At 43.6% G+C, this 19,371-nt stretch overlaps 1 protein-coding gene across 1 annotated transcript; it reads left to right on the top strand.

Moving 5' to 3' along the window:
- Window positions 1-14,090: 14,090 nt before the first annotated feature.
- On the top strand, window positions 14,091-17,438 carry LOC109734303 (squamosa promoter-binding-like protein 5). Its single transcript, XM_020293511.3, has 3 exons — window positions 14,091-14,979; window positions 15,373-15,542; window positions 16,205-17,438. The coding sequence occupies exons 1-3, from the start codon at window positions 14,234-14,236 to the stop codon at window positions 16,645-16,647; spliced, it is 1,359 nt and encodes a 452-aa protein (XP_020149100.1). The 5' UTR covers window positions 14,091-14,233; the 3' UTR covers window positions 16,648-17,438.
- Window positions 17,439-19,371: the final 1,933 nt, after the last annotated feature.

The following is a 19,371-nucleotide window of genomic DNA, read 5'->3' as shown; positions in this document are numbered from 1 at the left end:
TTCTTCTTGTTCTACTCTTCTTGTTCTAGTCTTCTTCTTGTTCTACTCTTCTTGTTCTAGTCACCTATTTCTAACTTTCTTATTTTTCCATTTTGCAGATTTCATTCACTTCATGGAAGCTACTCTTCTTGTTCTAGTCTTCTTGTTTATGTATGGATGGAACTTTGTTTATGTATGAAGGCTCTTTGTGATATGAATGGAACTTTGTTTATGTATGAAGGAACTTTGTTTATGTATGAAGGAACTTTGTTTATGGATGGAACTTTGTTTATGTATGAAGGAACTTTGTTTATGGATGGAATTTTGTGATATGAATGCCTGTGAAATATATCTATATATGTCATATATATTTGCTGTGAAAATTGTTGGATTTAATAAAAAAACAGAAAAAGAGCCAATATGCAGGCTCTTTGCCGTCTGCCACCGACGGCAACGGGCTCTTTGCCGTCTGCCGCGGACGGCAAAGAAGACACGTGGCATCCAGCTGTGCTTCCTGGGAGCTGACCCATTTGGTCAGTTTGCCTACAGTGGCAGACGGCAAAGAGTAAACGAGTTTGCCGTCAGCGGCGGACGGCAAAGGCCTGCCATGTAGTGACGTGTAGATGACATCATACGACGGACGACAAAGACACAAGAAAGTTTGCCGTTCGCTGGCAGACGGCAAAGGCACTAGAAAGTTTGCCGTCCGCGGCGGACGGCAAAGGCCTGCCGTTAGCCACTTAACGGACTGAGAGCACAATTATTGCCGTCCGGTCTCTTTGCCGTCCTCGGCAGACGGCAAAGGGCCTTTGCCGTCAGCCGCCAGGAAGCAGACGGCAAAGTAGCTGTTTACCGTAGCCTACTTTGCTGGAGCCTTTTGCCGTCCGCGGCTGACGGCAAAGGCCTTTGCCGTCCGCGGCTGACGGCAAAGGCCTTTGCCGTCCGCGGCTGACGGCAAAGGCCTTTGCCGTCCGCCGTTCATGCCTTTGTCGTCCGCCGTGGCAGACGGCAAAATAGCTGATTCCTGTAGTGGTTATTGATGTGTACCTTACTAGAGCTCACAGTAGCACCTGGGTATTTGATGCTGGTTCTGTTGCTAATATTTGCAACTCGAAACACGGACTACGGATTAAGCGAAGACTGGCTAAGGACGAGGTGACGATGCGCGTGGGAAATGGTTCCAAAGTCGATGTGATCGCCGTCGGCATGCTACCTCTACATCTAGCTTCGGGATTAGTTTTAGACCTGAATAATTGTTATTTGGTGCCAGCGTTGAGCATGAACATTATATCTGGATCTTGTTTGATGAGAGACGGTTATTCATTTAAATCTGAGAATAATGGTTGTTCTATTTATATGAGTAATATCTTTTATGGTCATGAACCCTTGAAGGGTGGTCTATTTTTGTTGAATCTCAAAAGTAATGATACACATATTCATAATGTTGAAGCCAAAAGATGCAGAGTTGATAATGATAGTGCAACTTATTTGTGGCACTGCCGTTTGGGTCATATTGGTGTAAAGCGCATGAAGAAACTCCATACTGATGGACTTTTGGAATCACTTGATTATGAATCACTTGGTACTTGCGAACCATGCCTCATGGGCAAGATGACTAAAACGCCGTTCTCCGGAACTATGGAGCGAGCAACTGATTTGTTGGAGATCATACATAGTGATGTATGTGGTCCAATGAATGTTGAGGCTCGCGGCGGGTATCGTTATTTTCTCACCTTCACAGATGATTTGAGTAGATATGGGTATATCTACTTAATGAAACATAAGTCTGAAACATTTGAAAAGTTCAAAGAATTTCAGAGTGAAGTGGAAAATCATCGTAACAAGAAAATAAAGTTTCTACGATCTGATTGTGGAGGAGAATATTTGAGTTACGAGTTTGGTCTACATTTGAAACAATGCGGAATAGTTTCGCAACTCACGCCACCCGGAACACCACAGCGTAATGGTGTGTCCGAACGTCGTAATCGTACTTTACTAGATATGGTGCGATCTATGATGTCTCTTACTGATTTACCGCTATCGTTTTGGGGTTATGCTTTAGAGACGGTTGCATTCACGTTAAATAGGGCACCATCTAAATCCGTTGAGACGACGCCTTATGAACTATGGTTTGGCAAGAAACCAAAGTTGTCATTTCTTAAAGTTTGGGGCTGCGATGCTTATGTGAAAAAGCTTCAACCTGATAAGCTCAAACCCAAATCGGAGAAATGTGTCTTCATAGGATACCCAAAGGAAACTGTTGGGTACACCTTCTATCACAGATCCGAAGGCAAGACATTCTTTGCCAAGAATGGATCCTTTCTAGAGAAGGAGTTTCTCTCGAAAGAAGTGAGTGGGAGGAAAGTAGAACTTGATGAGGTAACTGTACCTACTCCCTTATTGGAAAGTAGTTCAACACAGAAACCGGTTCCTGTGACTCCTACACCAATTAGTGAGGAAGCTAATGATATCGATCATGAAACTTCAGATCAAGTTACTACTGAGCCTTGTAGGTCAACCAGAGTAAGATCCGCACCAGAGTGGTACGGTAATCCTATTCTGGAGGTCATGTTACTTGACCAAGGTGAACCTACGAACTATGAAGAAGCGATGGTGAGCCCAGATTCCGCAAAATGGCTTGAAGCCATAAAATCTGAGATGGGATCCATGTATGAGAACAAAGTGTGGACTTTGGTTGACTTTCCCGATGATCGGCAAGCCATTGAGAATAAATGGATCTTCAAGAAGAAGACTGACGCTGATGGTAATGTTACTGTCTATAAAGCTCGGCTTGTTGCAAAAGGTTTTTGACAAGTTCAAGGGATTGACTACGATGAGACTTTCTCACCCGTAGCGATGCTTAAGTCCGTCCGAATCATGTTAGAAATTGCTGCATTTTATGATTATGAGATTTGGCAAATGGATGTCAAAACTGCATTCCTGAATGGATTTCTGGAAGAAGAGTTGTATATGATGCAACCAGAAGGTTTTGTCGATCCAAAGGGCGCTAACAAAGTGTGCAAGCTCCAGCGATCCATTTATGGACTAGTGCAAGCTTCTCGGAGTTGGAATAAACGTTTTGATAGTGTGATCAAAGCATATGGTTTTATACAGACTTTTGGAGAAGCCTATATTTACAAGAAAGTGAGTGGGAGCTCTGTAGCATTTCTGATATTATATGTGGATGACATATTGCTGATTGGAAATGATAGAGAATTTCTGGATAGCACAAAAGGATACTTGAATAAAAGTTTTTCAATGAAAGACCTCGGTGAAGCTGCTTACATATTAGGCATCAAGATCTATAGAGCTAGATCAAGACGCTTGATAGGACTTTCACAAAGCACATACCTTGACAAAGTTTTGAAGAAGTTCAAAATGGATCAAGCAAAGAAAGGGTTCTTGCCTGTGTTACAAGGTGTGAAGTTGAGTCAGACTCAATGCCCGACCACTGCAGAAGATAGAGAGAAAATGAAAGATGTTCCCTATGCTTCAGCCATAGGCTCTATCATATATGCAATGTTGTGTACCAGATCTGATGTGTGTCTTGCTATTAGCCTAGCAGGGAGGTACCAAAGTAATCCAGGAGTGGATCACTAGACAGCGGTCAAGAACATCCTGAAATACCTCAAAAGGACTAAGGATATGTTTCTCGTTTATGGAGGTGACAAAGTGCTACTCGTAAATGGTTACGTCGATGGAAGCTTTGACACTGATCCAGACGATTCTAAATCGCAAACCGGATACGTGTTTACATTGAACGGTGCAGCTGTCAGTTGGTGCAGTTCTAAACAAAGCGTCGTGGCGGGATCTACGTGTGAAGCGGAGTACATAGCTGCTCCGGAAGCAGCAAATGAAGGAGTCCGGATGAAGGAGTTCATATCTGATCTAGGTGTCATACCTAGTGCATCGGGTCCAATGAAAATCTTTTGTGACAATACTGGTGCAATTGCCTTGGCAACGGAATCCAGATTTCACAAGAGAACCAAGCACATCAAGAGACGCTTCAATTCCATCCAGGACCAAGTCCAGGTGGGAGACATAGAGATTTGCAAGATACATAGGGATCTGAATGTTGCAGACCCGTCGACTAAGCCTCTTCCACGAGCAAAACATGATCAACACCAAAACTCCATGGGTGTTAGAATCATTACTGTGTAATCTAGATTATTGACTCTAGTGCAAGTGGGAGACTGAAGGAAATATGCCCTAGAGGCAATAATAAAGTTATTATTTATTTCCTCATATCATGATAAATGTTTGTTATTCATGCTAGAATTGTATTAAACGGAAACATAATACATGTGTGAATACATAGACAAACATAGTGTCACTAGTATGCCTCTACTTGACTAGCTCGTTAATCGAAGATGGTTAAGTTTCCTAGCCATGGACATGAGTTGTCATTTGATTAACGGGGTCACATTATTAGGAGAATAATGTGATTGACTTGACCCATTCCTTTAGCTTAGCACTTGATCGTTTAGTATATTGCTATTGCTTTCTTCATGACTTATACATGTTCCTATGACTATGTGATTATGCAACTCCCGTTTACCGGAGGAACACTTTGTGTGCTACCAAACGTCACAACGTAACTGGGTGATTATAAAGGTGCTCTACAGGTGTCTCCGAAGGTACTTGTTGGGTTGGCGTATTTCGAGATTAGGATTTGTCACTCCGATTGTCGGAGAGGTATCTCTGGGCCCTCTCGGTAATGCACATCACTATAAGCCTTGCAAGCATTGTGACTAATGAGTTAGTTGCGAGATGATGTATTACGGAATGAGTAAAGAGACTTGCTGATAACGAGATTGAACTAGGTATTGAGATACCGACGATCAAATCTCGGGCAAGTAATATACCGATGATAAAGGGAACAACGTATGTTGTTATGCGGTTTGACCGATAAAGATCTTCGTAGAATATGTAGGAGCCAATATGAGCATCCAGATTCCGCTATTGTATGACCTGCGTGTCAACTAATAACGCCATGTAATTGCTTTACTTTATCTCTATGAGTTAGCAATAGTTGTAGAAGCAAAAGTTGGCGAGACAACCACGTGACGACACGATGATGGAGATCATGGTGTCATGCTGGTGATGATGGAGATCATGCCGGTGCTTTGGAGATGGAGATCAAAAGCACAAGATGATAATGGCCATATCATGTCACATATTTTGATTGCATGTGATGTTTCTCTTTTATGCATCTTATTTTGCTTAGGATGATGGTAGAATTATAAGATGAGCCCTTCACTAAATTTCAAGATAAAATGTATTCTCCCTAAGTATGAACCGTTGTGAAAGTTCGTCGTTTCGAAGCACCTCGTGATGATCAGGTATGATAGACTCTACGTTCGGATACAACGGGTGTAAGCTAATTTCACACATGCAGAATACTTGGGTTAAACTTGACGAGCTTAGCATGTACAGACATGGCCTCGGAACATGGAGGACCAAAAGGTCGAACATGAGTCATATAGTAGATATGATCAACATGGAGATGTTCACCATTGATGAACACCCCATCTCACGTGATGATCGGACATGGGTTGGTTGTTTTGGATCATGTAACACTTAGACAACTTGAGGGATGTTGATTTAAGTGGGAGTTCACCAGTAATTTTATTAAACTAAACCAATTATCTTGAACATGGTCTTAATGTCTTTGCAAATTATGTTGTAGATCAATGGCTTGCACTGTAGCTCCCCTGAATTTTAATGCGTTCCTAGAGAAAGAAAAGTTGAAAGATGATGGTAGAAACTATTCGGGCTGGGTCCGTAATCTGAGGATTATCCTCACTGCTGCACAGAAGGCTTATGTCCTCGAAGCACCGCTAGGTGTGCCACCCGCTCCCATAAATCTGGATGCTATGAATATCTGGCAGACTTGAAGTGATGACTACACGATAGTTCAGGGCATCATGCTTTACGGCTTAGAACTGGGGCTCCAAAGATGTTTTGAGCGCCATGGAGCATATGAGATGTTCCAGGAGCTGAAATTGGTATTCAGGATCATGCCCAAGTTGAGAGGCATGACACCTTCTACAAGTTATTTAGCTGCAAGATGGAGGAGACAACCCCGATAGTGAGCATGTACTCAGAATGTCTGGGTACTACAGCCACTTGAATTAGTTGGGAGTTAATCTTCCTGATGAAGTAGCGATTGACAGAGTTCTCCAGTCACTGCCACCAAGCTACAAGAGCTTCTTGATGAACTATAATATGCAAGGGATGGAGAAACGACCTTTGAGCTCTTCGTGATGCTTAAGGCCACAGAGGTAGAAATCAAGAAAGAGCGTCAAGTGTTGATGGTCAATAAGACCACCAGTTTCAAGAAGGGTAAGGGAAAGAAAGAGATCTTCAAGAAGGATGGCAAGGCAGTTGCCGCTCCCATGAAGAAACCCAAGGTTGGACCCATACCCGAGACTAAGTACTTCTATTGCAAGGGGAAGGGCCACTAGAAGCGGAACTATCCCAAGTACTTTGCAGATAATAAGGCTGTCAATGTCAATAAAGGTATATGTTATATACATGTTATTGATGTGTACCTTACTAGTACTCGAAGTAGCGCCTGGGTATTTGATACTGGTTCGGTTGCTAATATTTGTAACTCGAAACAGGAGCTGCGAAATAAACAAAAATTTAGCTAAGGATGAGGTGATGATGCGCGTTGGAAATAGCTCCAAGGTGGATGTGATCGCCGGTGGCACGCTCCCTCTATGTCTACTTTGGCATTAGTTTTAAACCTAAATAATTGTTACTTGGTGCCTACGTTAAGCATGAACATTATATCTGGATCTTTTTTATTGCGAGACGGTTATTCATTTAGGTCAGAGAATAATGGTTGTTCTATTTATATGAGTAACATCTTTCATGGTCATGCACCCATTGTGAATGGTTTATTCTTATTGAATCTCGATCGTAGTGATACACATATTCATAATATTGATCCCAAAAGATGCAAGGTTAATGATGATAGTACCACATACGTGTGGCACTACCGCTGAAGTCATATTGGTGTAAAGCGCATGAAGAAACTCCATGCTGATGGACTTTTGGGATCACTTGATTATGAATCATTTGAGACATGTGAACCATGCCTCATGGGCAAGATGACTAAGACCCCGTTTTCTGGAACAATGGAGCGGGCAAGTGACTTATTGGAAATACTACATACCGATGTATGCAGTGTGATGAGTGTTGAAGCACGCGGTGGATATCATTATTTTCTTACCTTCACAGTTGATTTGAGTAGATATGAGTATATTTACTTAATGAAACACAAGTCTGAAACATTTAAAAAGTTCAAGGAATCTCAGAATGAAGTGGAAAATCATCGTAACAAGAAAATAAAGTTTCTATGATCCGATCGCGGAGGAGAATATTTGAGTTACAAGTTTGTCTCACATTTACGACAATGTGGAATTGTTTCACAACTCACGCCACCTGGAACACCACAATGTAATGGTGTGTCCGAACGTTGTAACCGTACTTTATTGGATATGGTGCATTCTGTGATGTCCCTTACCGATTTGCCACTATCGGTTTGGGCTTATGCATTAAAGACAACCGCATTCACTTTAAATAGGGAGCCATCTAAATCCATTGAGACGACATCGTATGAATTATTGTTTGGCAAGAAAGCTAAGTTGTCATTTCTTAAAGTTTGGGGATGCGACGCTTATGTCAATAGGCTTCAACTTGATAAGCTTAATCCCAAAGCGGAGAAGTGTGTCTTCATAGGATACCCTAAAGAGACCATTGGGTATACCTTATATCACAGATCCGAGGGCAAGATCTTTGTTGCCAAGAATGGGTCCTTTCTACACAAGGAGTTTCTCTTGAAAGAAGTGAGTGGGAGGAAAGTAGAACTTGATGAGGTAATCATACCTCCTCTCGAATTGGAAGGTAGCACATCACAAAAAGTAGTTCCCACGAAGTCTACACTAACCAGGGAAGAAGCTAATGATGATGATCATGAAACTTCGGATCAAGTTACTATCGAACTTCGTAGGTCGACTAGGGTACGTTCCGCACCAGAGTGGTACGGTGATCCTGTCCTCAAAGTCATGTTGTGAAAACGGCGAACCTACGAACTATGAAGAAGCAATGATGAGCCCGAATTCCAAAAAATGGCTTGAGGCCATGAAATCCGAGATAGGATCCATGTATGAGAACCAAGTATGGACTTTGGTAGACTTACCCGATGAGCGTAAGGCCATTGAGAACAAATGGATCTTTAAGAAGAAGACATGTGGTGATGGTAATTTCATCGTCTATAAAGCTTGACATGTCACAAAGGGTTTCCGACAAATTCAAGGAGTTGACTATGATGAGACTTTCTCACCTGTAGTGATGCTGAAGTCTGTTAGCATTTCGTTTCAATTGTTTCATAGCATTTGCATTGAAATGATCTTGCTTAATAATCTAATTGTCAAATTCATATAAGCATTGACTAGGAGATTTATTGTAGGGAATGTCACCTTCATCAAATTTTATAAGAGAATTTACCTCTACCACCTGTGGTGGTGTGTCAGGACCATGGATTTCCTTAGTAGGTGGAACATCTTCAGCTTTAATACCCTTTTTCCTCCATACATTTCTTTGCTTCTTGCACATCTTCAGGACTGAGGAATAAAATACCCCTCTTCTTCAGAGTGGGTTTAGGTGGTGGTTCAGGAAGTGTCCAATCATTAGCATTCTTCAATATATTATTCAATAGTTCCTCAGCTTGTTCAATAGTGCGTTCCCAGAAAACACAACCAGCACAACTATCTAGGTAGTCCCTAGAAGCATCGATTAGTCCATTATAGAAGATATCAAGTATTTTATTTTTCTTAAGAGGATGATCAGGCAAAGCATTAAGTAATTGGAGAAGCCTCCCCCAAGCTTGTGGGAGACTCTCTTCTTCAATTTGCACAAAGTTAAATATTTCCTGTAAGTCAGCGTGTTTCTTATGAGTAGGAAAATATTTTTCAAAGAAGTAATAAATCATATCACGGGGACTACGCACACAACCAGGAGCAAGAGTATTGTACCATATCTTAGCATAACCCTTTAACAAGAAAGGAAATAACTTAAGAATATAGAAATAGCAAATATTTTTTCCTCATGAGCAAATAGGGTGGCTATATCATTTAATTTAGTAAGATGTGCCACAACAGTTTCAGTTTCATAGCCATGGAAAGGATCAGATTCAACAAAAGTAATTAACTCTGGGTCGACTTAGAATTCATAATCCTTATCAGTTCTAAAGATAGGTGAAGTAGCAAACTTAGGATCATATTTCATTCTAGCATTCAAAGATTTTTCTTTCAACTTGCATAGTAATTTCTTAAGATCATCTCTATCCTTGCAAGCAAGAAAGTCCCTAGCTACCTCTCCATCCATAACATAACCTTTAGGTATCTCAGGCAATTCATATCTAGGAGAGCTAGATCGAATAGGTGTTTCATAATTTTCAGTTTCAGTCGCTTCATCGGTTTCAGTAATCTCATCAGTTTCAGCATTCTCAATTTCTTTAGCTCTAGCAAGTTGTTCATCAAGAAATTCACCTAGTGGCACATTCTTATATGTCAAGGAAAGTACTAGCATCATCAATAACATCATTCATAGTAGAAGTAGCATCATCAATTACTTGCGACATATCAGGATTAATAGCAGGTGGTGGTGTTGCAAGCTTACTAAAAACAGAAGCTGAATCAAGTGCAAAGCTAGATAACAGTTCCTTACCTCCCCTCGTCTTAGAGGGAACGATCTTGGTTCTATCATCCATAAGATTCTTCATAGTGATCAGCAGATATAAATCCCAAGTGACTCAACAAATATAGCTATGCTCCCCGGCAACGGTGCCAATAAAAGGTCTTGATAACCCACAAGTATAGTGGATCGCAACAGTTTTCGAGGGTAGAGTATTGGACCCAAATTTATTGATTCGACATAAGGGGAGCCAAAGAATACTTGTAAGTATTAACAGTTAAGTTGTCAATTTAACCACACCTGGAGACTAAATATCTATAGTAGCGTGATCAGTAGCATAGTAGTATGATAGTTTGATAGTAGTAGCAATAATAATAGAAGTAACAATAACAGTAGTAGCAGTAGTTTTATGGAAATTTTGACAGTAGCAGCAACAGTAGTAACTTAGCAAGAACAATATGTGAAAAACTCATGGGCATTGGATCGGTGATAATGTTGGATAATATTGATATAACAGTCATAACCTAGGGCAGCATAGAACTAGCTCCAATTCATCAATGTAATGTAGGCATGTATTCCGTATATAATCATACATGCTTATGGAAAAGAACTTGCATGACATCTTTTGTCCTACCGTCCAGCAAGCCTACAAAGGAATTTCTCACTCCCGGAGGTGAGCATCATGAAATTGGTGTTGGAGGATGGTTGGTGATGACGTAGACGGAAGATCCCCCTCTCCGGAGCACCGAACAGACTCTAGATCTAGCCTCCCGATGAAGAATAGGAGGTGGTGGCAGCTTCGTGTCGTAAAACGCGATGAAACTTCCTCCTATTTTTTTCTCGGAAAATAGGAATTTATAGTATCCAAATTAGGGTCAGTGGAGCCACGAGGGCCCCACCACCCACTAGAGCGTGCCTGTGCGCGGGGGGGGGGGGGGGGCAGGCGCTCCCTGGTGCCTTATGGGCACAGGGTGGCCCCCTCAAGCGGGTCCTGGCTCCAATAATTTTTATTTACTTCATAAAAAATCTCCAAAAAGTTTCATCCAATTCCAAAAACTTTATTTCTGCACAAAAACAACACCATGGTAGTTCTGCTGAAAACAACGTCAGTCCAAATTAGTTTCATTCAAATCATGTAAATTAGAGTCCAAAACAAGAGCAGAAGTGCTTGGAAAAGTAGATACGATGGAGACGTATCAGTCTACCTTAGTAACTTTTATATTATCATGTTTTATTTCTTGAGGGATATGGTCATCAAGGGACTTATCATAACTAACAGTAAATTCATCCTCTATAAGACTTTAGAAATTTCAAGGCAATCTTCTTCAAAACCTTGTTGGTTCCCTTTTACAATCCAGGCATATTGGTGATTAGTACCATTGAATATATGTTGGATTAAATGTAGGTTTGGAACCTTCTTTTTAGCATTTTCCTCAAAAGCATGAGGATCTCGAGACATATATGTCCTCATAAAATATCTATCATATAAGATCTCATCTATCATAGGGCACTCATAACTCATGTCATAAAAGTCAAAGATTTCTCTAGCTTCTCGCACTATAAAATCAAATTCATTCACGAGGATAATTGTAGCTATCTTTTTAGCCATAGGATTGCTTATAATTGGTAACTCGAAGAATAATCTTTGCAAAGTGGGACGAGTATGCATGAATCTTCTTTCAAGTTTAATAATAGGTGCAGAGATGGCGTGGGCATAGCATAACTATTGGTTCTTTTAAGAATAGGAATATCATTAGACACCAATGTTCCTGCACAAGGAACTCCCGCATAATACTTTTCAGTATAATATTCCCGTCACAAAAGTTTTAGTATCCAAATTTACGGGAGTTTCATTCTCATGAGTTTTGCTATCCTCACTCCCACCTTTAGCGATAACAAATTCAGAGATTGTAGAAACTAAGCAAGCAAACAACCAAGAGAAATGTTTTTGTGTTTTTTGTTTTTTAGAGAAGTGGAGGGAGATGAAAAAGAGAGGCAAATAAAAAGTAGAGCAAGTAGATGATAATTTGAGTGTAGGTATTTGATGATGTCTCCACGGTAACGACGTCAGAAATTCTTTTTGCTACTTGTGAGCTTCATTGGAATCATTCCCAAAGAGGAAGTGTGAAGCAATATAGTAGATGATAAGTATTTCCCTAAGTGAGAACCAAGGTTATTGAACCAATAGGAGAACCACGCAAATCCTAGTGAACAACACATGCACACACAAAAGCAATACTTGCACCCAACTCGGGCAAGAGGGTCGTCAATCCCCTTGAACTCGTTACTTGCAAGGATTAAATCTGATAGTGGTAGATAGATAAAAAGAAAAGTAAATAAATTGCAGCAAGGTATTTTTGGATTTAGTAATATGATTAAAGTAGACCGGGGGCATAGTTTTCACTAGAGGATTCTCTCTTGAAACAATAGCATACGATGGGTAGACACATTACAATTGGGCAATTGATAGAAAAGCGCATAGTTATGATGTTATTCATGGCAATGATCATGTATATAAGAATCACATCAGTGACAAGTATAGACCGACTCCTGCCTGCATCTACTACTATTACTCCACCAATCGACCGACTCATGCCTGCATCTATGGTATTAAGTTCATAACAAACAGAGTAACGGTTTAAGCGAGATGACATGATGTAGATATAGAATAAAACCGAGAAATATGATTACACCCCGTCGTTTTATCCTTAATGGCAACTGTACAAATACGTGCCTCGCCACCCTTTCTGTCACTGGATGAGTACACCGCAAGATTGAACCCATTAAAAGCAACTTTCCACTAAAGATAAATCAATCTAGCTGGCCAAACCAAACGAATAGATTGGAGAGAAATACAAAGCTATAACAATCGTGCATAGTAAAGTTTAGAAAAGACTCAATTACTTTCAATGAATAATCTGATCATAAACCCACAATTCATCGGATTCCAACAAACACACCGCAAAAGAAGATTACATCGGATAGAACTCCATGGAGATCATGGAGAACATTGTATTAAAGATCAAAGAGAGAGACTAAGCCATCTAGCTACTAGCTACGGGCCCGTAGGTCTGTGGTGAACTACTCACACATCATCGGAAGGGCGGCAAGGTTGATGTGGAAGTCCTCCGTGATCGATTCCCCCTCTGGTAGAGTACCGGAAAAGGCCTCCAGATGGGATCGTGGAAGAAAAGAAGCTTGCAGCAGGGTAAAAGTTGTTTCGGGTGGCTCTCTGGGGTTTCCCAATATTTGAGAATTTATAGAAGTGGAATTAGGTCAGACGGAGCCAGTAGAGCCCACAAGGTTACAGGGCGCGCCTACCCCCTGGGCACGCCCTGTTGCCTTGCCGTCTTCACGCTTCTCGTATGGTCTCGTCCCGAAGCTTCTAGGATCTCTTTTGTCCAGAAAAGATCGTCAAAAAGTTTCGTAGCGTTTGGACTCCATTTGGTACAGATTTCCTGGAGAACCAAAAACAAGCAGAAAACAACAACTTGCACTAGGCATTGAGTTAATAGGTTAGTCCCATAAATTGATATAAAATGGTATAAGAAATATCCAAGATTGATAATATAATAGCATGAAACAATAAAAAAATAGATACGTTGGAGACGTATAAACGACGTCCACCGCCGCGAGGGCTGCCGCCACCTCCCTCGCCTGCTGCCTCGCACGGCGGGTGCGCCGGACCATGTTTGCGTTGGACGACGCCCATGGTGCATCCATGGCCTCGACACGCCAATGGAGGGGTTGCGCGTCCGCCACCGTGTTCAGACGCCAGACATACCGCCCCGCCTTCGGTGAGGTAGCGATGGCACACCTAGCGCCGGATCCATGCACCATTTGGGTGGACGGAATGGATTCCCGACGGAAGGAGTCCGAGCTCTGCCTCGCACAGGCCTCCTCCCGGGAGCGGCAGAGCACAAGCCGGACGACCAAATCCTCCTCGGGGCCGCGTGGTCAACGGATCTAGAGGTGCAGGACTCGGATCCGCTTCCCGACATGCCAGGGACGGCCGGAGATCGCCATACGGGAGCTTGGGTGGCGGAGGAGAGTGGAGGGGAGTGGAGTGAAGTGATTAGGGTTTGGTCGGCGAGTGGACGGAGAGGAATATATGTGGGGTCGGGTGGGCCAGCGTGGAACGGGTCCGACGTGCCGGACGCGCCCGAGGGCCCTTATATCCGTCCCAGATTTGGGCTAGATATGTGAGGTGCCGGTCAGTCTGGGCGTTTGAGACCCGTTTGAAGCGTCTGTCTGAATCGAATTTTTGTGATCGGACCATCCACACACGCGTTTGAGACGGATTTGAGGTGCCTCTTAGGAGTTAAGTTTTAGGTGGGGTCGTTTGCGCAGATAAAGGACAGGAGAAGGGCAAGAGATGCCCTCATTGCCTCTCTCCTTCTCCGGCCTCCACGACCTTTTTAGCCTGAAGGCACGCACAACCCTTCCTGCTGCACAGACACATACTCCGGCGGTCCGGCCTCTTTCTTTCTCACCCATCAGTCAGGCCGCGCGTCACCACCTTTCTCATCTGCGCTCGGAATAGCCGGTCATGATGAGCAGCAGGCTAAGCGGCGGCACGATGGCACCGGTTAGCGACATGACCGACTTCGGTTACGCTCCCATGCAGTCCTACCCCAACTTTGAGCCGGCCGGCATGGTCATGCCCGGGGACCGGCAGCCGCCCTTCCAGCACCACCACCTCTACGACAGCCTCGACTTCAACGCCGCTGCATTCTCGTTCCAAGACCCGGTCGCGCTCTTCTCCAGCGGCTCGGCGTTCAGTAACCAGCTCCAGCAGCCGTTCCTCCAGACGCAGGTCAGCATGCCGACGATGGCGTCGTCGTCGCTGCTGCAGGCGCCGATGATGACCCTTCCGGGTATGCTGACGTCTTCCTCGGCGTCGCCGGTGGACGCATACACCTTCGGTGGCGGCGGCAGTGCTGGGTTCCTGAAGCGAGAGGAGGGTGGCCCCTTCTCGGACGTCGGCGGTGGGGGGAGGATCGGGCTGAACCTCGGCCGCAGGACATACTTTTCCCCGGCGGACGTGCTGGCCGTGGACCGCCTGCTGATGCGCTCCCGCTTCGGCGGAGCCGGCGCAATGGGCATGCTGGGGCTGGGGCTCGGCGCCGCCGCCCACCAGCACCAGACCCCGCGGTGCCAGGCTGAGGGCTGCAAGGCCGACCTGTCCGCCGCCAAGCACTACCACCGCCGCCACAAGGTCTGCGAGTACCACGCCAAGGCCGCCACAGTCGCCGCCTCTGGCAAGCAGCAGCGCTTCTGCCAACAATGCAGCCGGTACGTACGTTTATCCTTTGGCATGGGTGGATCATTGATGCATGCGAAGAATCAGCATTAGAAAGGCTGCGAGCTTTCGATCTAGTGGCACAGACGCTAGCAGCTATATGCACTGATCATATCATGTCAATATGTCATATATCAGAAATGACTCGCATCAGATCAGATCTTGTTCCTCTGAGCGTATCGGCATCTGCATCCCATTGTCCAATGTACCACTAGCACGCACATCTTGGCGTTGCAATGGTGTTCGATCAGATACCTAAACCTACTCTGTACAGACTGCAGATACATGACGTGTAGGAGTATTACATACATTGGTACACATATATATACCCCAAGATCCGGTTCTGTGAATAATTGTTTCCTGTTTGGGTACGTTTGTTGGGCTAGGTTTCATGTGCTCGCTGAGTTTGACGAGGCCAAGAGGAGCTGCCGGAAGCGGCTCACGGAGCACAACCGGCGCCGCCGAAAGCCCGCCGGCGCGCAGGGCAAGGACTCGCCGCCGCCTTCCAAGAAGGCAGACGCTAGCATCACCAGCTCATACACCGGCGATCACAGGAGTAAGACCAGTCCTTTGATACAAGTTAGACATAAACACTGGATATATCCTGATTATTGACTTTTTTAAAGCATGATCAGTTCAAGAAGTTGGCCCAGTAATTAAGCTAGCTAGCATAAAACCTCCCGAAACTTTGTCATGGTTTAGCGAGTATTTTAATGATGTATACCAATTTAAGAACAACAACAAAAACTGTTTGCGTAATTCTCAACTGTCCGCAATTTTCATAAATCTAGTTATCTTGAAATGGTACATCACTAGGCTAGCCCAATAATGTAGCATCTTAAGTGTATAACTGAAGCAACATATATACAACTGCAGTTTTGGCGGTGCACTTGGCTGCAGCACACACCGGTAATTCTATGTGCCAGCAAGCACGTTGTTACAACGTTCGGTTGGATAGAAAGTAGTAGTAGTACACAACATGGCATACCTAGATGCTACTTCTACATTTTGGTTGGTCGATCTGACGTAGTACGTAACTACTAGGAGTACCGCTCAGCTCAATTAACATGATGTGCATACGTATGGCGTCAAAACGTCTTATACATACGTAGGTGTACTATCGTACTATACACTAGACGGTAGGTGCAACTCCTGCTACATACATGTGGCAGTCACATCTTGCCGTCTTGTCTGACGCCGTGACGTGTATATGATCAGCCAACAAGTCGACGACGGGGGCGGCCTTCTCACCGAGCGCCAGTGGCTTCAGCTGCCTTCAGCAGCAGCAGCAGCAGCAGCAGCATGAGATCGACAACGGCGGCCAGTCGAGCAACGCCACGCCGACGAACCTGTCCCTGGCGGCGCCACCGCCACCACCGCCGCCTCAAGACGACGCTGGCTTCGGCGCCGGCCTTGACACCATGCTGCTGATCCAGCAGCAAGGGCCCGATGAGCAGGAGGATGAGCAGCAGCAGCAGCAGCATTTCATGATGACCTCGCTCGTGCAGTCGCATCGCCAGCAGCAGCAGCAGGGCGACAGGGGCAACATCTTGTCGTGCTCGACGACGTCGCCATCGGATCAGCGTCGCCACCAGAACGACGGCGACAGCTGCTGCAACGGCAACAGCATGCAGCATTTCTTTGAGGTGGAGTTCATGTAGTTCGATGCATGCATCCATTGCATGAATGAACCTGACCTGGCCTAGCCTAGAGGTGGTTTGACTGCATTATCGTGAGGTGTGTGTGCATGAGGTGAAAGAGAAAACAAGCTGGTTGCATGAACTAGGCTGGGCATATGGAGTATAGCTAGTAGGGTACGTAGGCGTGCAGCCTTTTTCTTTCCCGATTTAATTTCCTGACCTTTTTCTGCTTGCTGTGTTTTTAATTGTACTTTTCTTATACAATGGGCAATAGTGTATGTACTACTGCTTGCTTTTCTTTTTGGTATAATGTAATTATGTTAGTATGCATGCTAACACTATATGTTAGCCTCCTCTTCTTGATAAGCCATGTTTTGTTTCTTTACTAGTATGCATGTTATTGCAAACTTGTTGAGGATTCTAATGGTTATAATATATGTTATTACAAAGCCATACTGACAGCTATATGTTGTTGCAAAGTGTATACTCCCTTCGGTTGGGTTTATAAGTCTGACATGAGTTTTTAGGTCTTCATTTTGACTAGAAAACATGTATAGTATCTTACAAAAAAAATATTTGGATTCGTCGTCAAATGAAGTGTCTAACCATATAATTTTTGTGGCATATTATACATGGTTCATTAGTCAAATCAAAGACCCAAAAACCTGTACCCGGCTAATAAACCCAACCAGAGGAGTTATCCGTTACAAAGAAGTCAAAAACATATAAAACATTAGTACAAAAGATTACATAAAATACTTGTCATTGTAAGTACTATTGTTATAAGTTATAACATTGTTACACACAAAAATTATTGTTATACTAACATCCAAATCAGCAAAAGAAAGCCCATGCAATCATCTTCACACTTCCCCATGAAGCAAGGACCTCGTGGTGTTTCAAGTATAGATCCTGCCATTGATATAGAGGGTGCTTGGATCCAAGGGACTTATTTTAGTCTGACTAAAAATAGTCTCTTTAAGAGGCTAAAGTTCCAAGCACCCCTGACTAAAGAGGAGCTAAAACTAGTCTTGACACTAAAAATTTTTAGTCAGAGGTACCCCTACTATAATATGGATTAGTCCTCTCTCCTCATTTGACTCCCCTCCTTTAACACATGCGAATTCTGGATTGGAGGGTTTGGAGGATAATAAATGCTCATCTAAGTACGCGTGCGTGATTTTAGTCCCTTTAGTATTTGGATCCAAGCATGGGTGAGGCTAATAAGTTTTAGTCCCACTACTTTTAGTCATGAGACTAAAACGTATCCAAGCATCCTCATAGTACTGTACATTCTTTAACAAAATGTCTAGTTTCCCGCAAAAAAAAGAAAAAACCATGCAGTGTGAAATTGAGCAGAACATTCAAAGCATATTTATAGACATTTACTCACTGGTAATTCCCACTCCAAGTCAGTACATTTACCTAGCAACAATATGTCTGCAGTTAACAGCAGTGAATCTGAACGGAAATTAAAAGAAGATCTATGCGTGATCTTTGCCTGGTAATTAGCGATTCTGCGTATTAAAATGTGGGGGACCGCCGCGCATTTACTGGCTGTATGCCGTAGGAATTTTTTATGCATGAATTTCGACGGGAATTAAAGATGAAGTACGTTCATGGGGGCCATGCATTCGGCTGGGATCCCACCATAGCGCGCTTTCTGCGTTGATGTAAGAGATGACTTTTGATTCCGGAACAAAAGGACAGATGATTTTGGTCAGTGAAATATCCGACCCTACCCTTGTTAAAAAAGATGCTCGGCAGAGATCAGCTGGTAAAAAAAATTCCCGATGCACAGCTCAGATGAATTTTTTTTTTTTTGCAAAAAGAATGAGCTCAGATGAATTTTAACAAGTGAATTACAAAGGTGAGCAACTAATTCAGAACATTGTCCTCTAGAGCTGGCCGCCATGTATTGTTGGAGCGGACAGAGAGAAGCTTTTGTGCTCCCAGTGCCAGATATAAACAGGTGCATGTAGCGTGTTTTTTTTCTTTTTAGAAAAAGAGGATGACCCCGGCCTCTGCATCTGGGAGATGCATACGCCACTTTATTGATTATTCTCGAGGACCGTACAAAGTATTACAACAATGTGTCTGAATCCATCATTTTGGCAACATATACCGCTACTCCTATCCAATATGATGAGGGGGTGCTAGCTGGGCCACTACCCAAACCACTCACCTAAGCCTAACATCAAAAGCCGAAAGCCGAAACTCATTCGGAAGCCCCAGCCGAGCCACATACTGGGTCTGGGGCACAATCCGGTCAGGAAGGTGCATGTAGCGTGTGTGTGTGGGTCTTTCATTTCGGCAAAGAATTTGTGTAGGCTTAACGAACCTACACTTACCTTTGCCTGAAGCGAAATCTGGCGAGCATATGTGTACGTGGTACGTATAATTAGTTACGTAGGTCATGAATGCATGAGTGAATGGGCTAGCCGACCGTATGCAGAATCTCTACTGGCCTACTCGCAACTGGCAAAGTCTAAGCTGTAGCTGTTGCTTGTTCGGGTTTTTGTCGGGGATGGGTTCTGGGGCAAACGCAAAATCAGCTGCAGCGATCTGGGGCTTCTGTATGCATGCGGCCACCTTTAATTTTTGTCCTCGAAGGAGCACACACTTTCTGATTTAGACCAAATTATGGTTGTTCGAAGTTTGTATAAATCTTGGTCAACTGAAATTGCAGTGTATAAATTAACTATGTTCTTTAGCAAAAAAATATGATAATGTTAACGAGCTCAC

The sequence above is a fragment of the Aegilops tauschii genome, chromosome 6 (assembly GCF_002575655.3).
Source record: "Aegilops tauschii subsp. strangulata cultivar AL8/78 chromosome 6, Aet v6.0, whole genome shotgun sequence".
Classification (NCBI taxonomy): domain Eukaryota; kingdom Viridiplantae; phylum Streptophyta; class Magnoliopsida; order Poales; family Poaceae; genus Aegilops; species Aegilops tauschii.
This window is presented reverse-complemented; position numbering and strand designations above follow the sequence as displayed.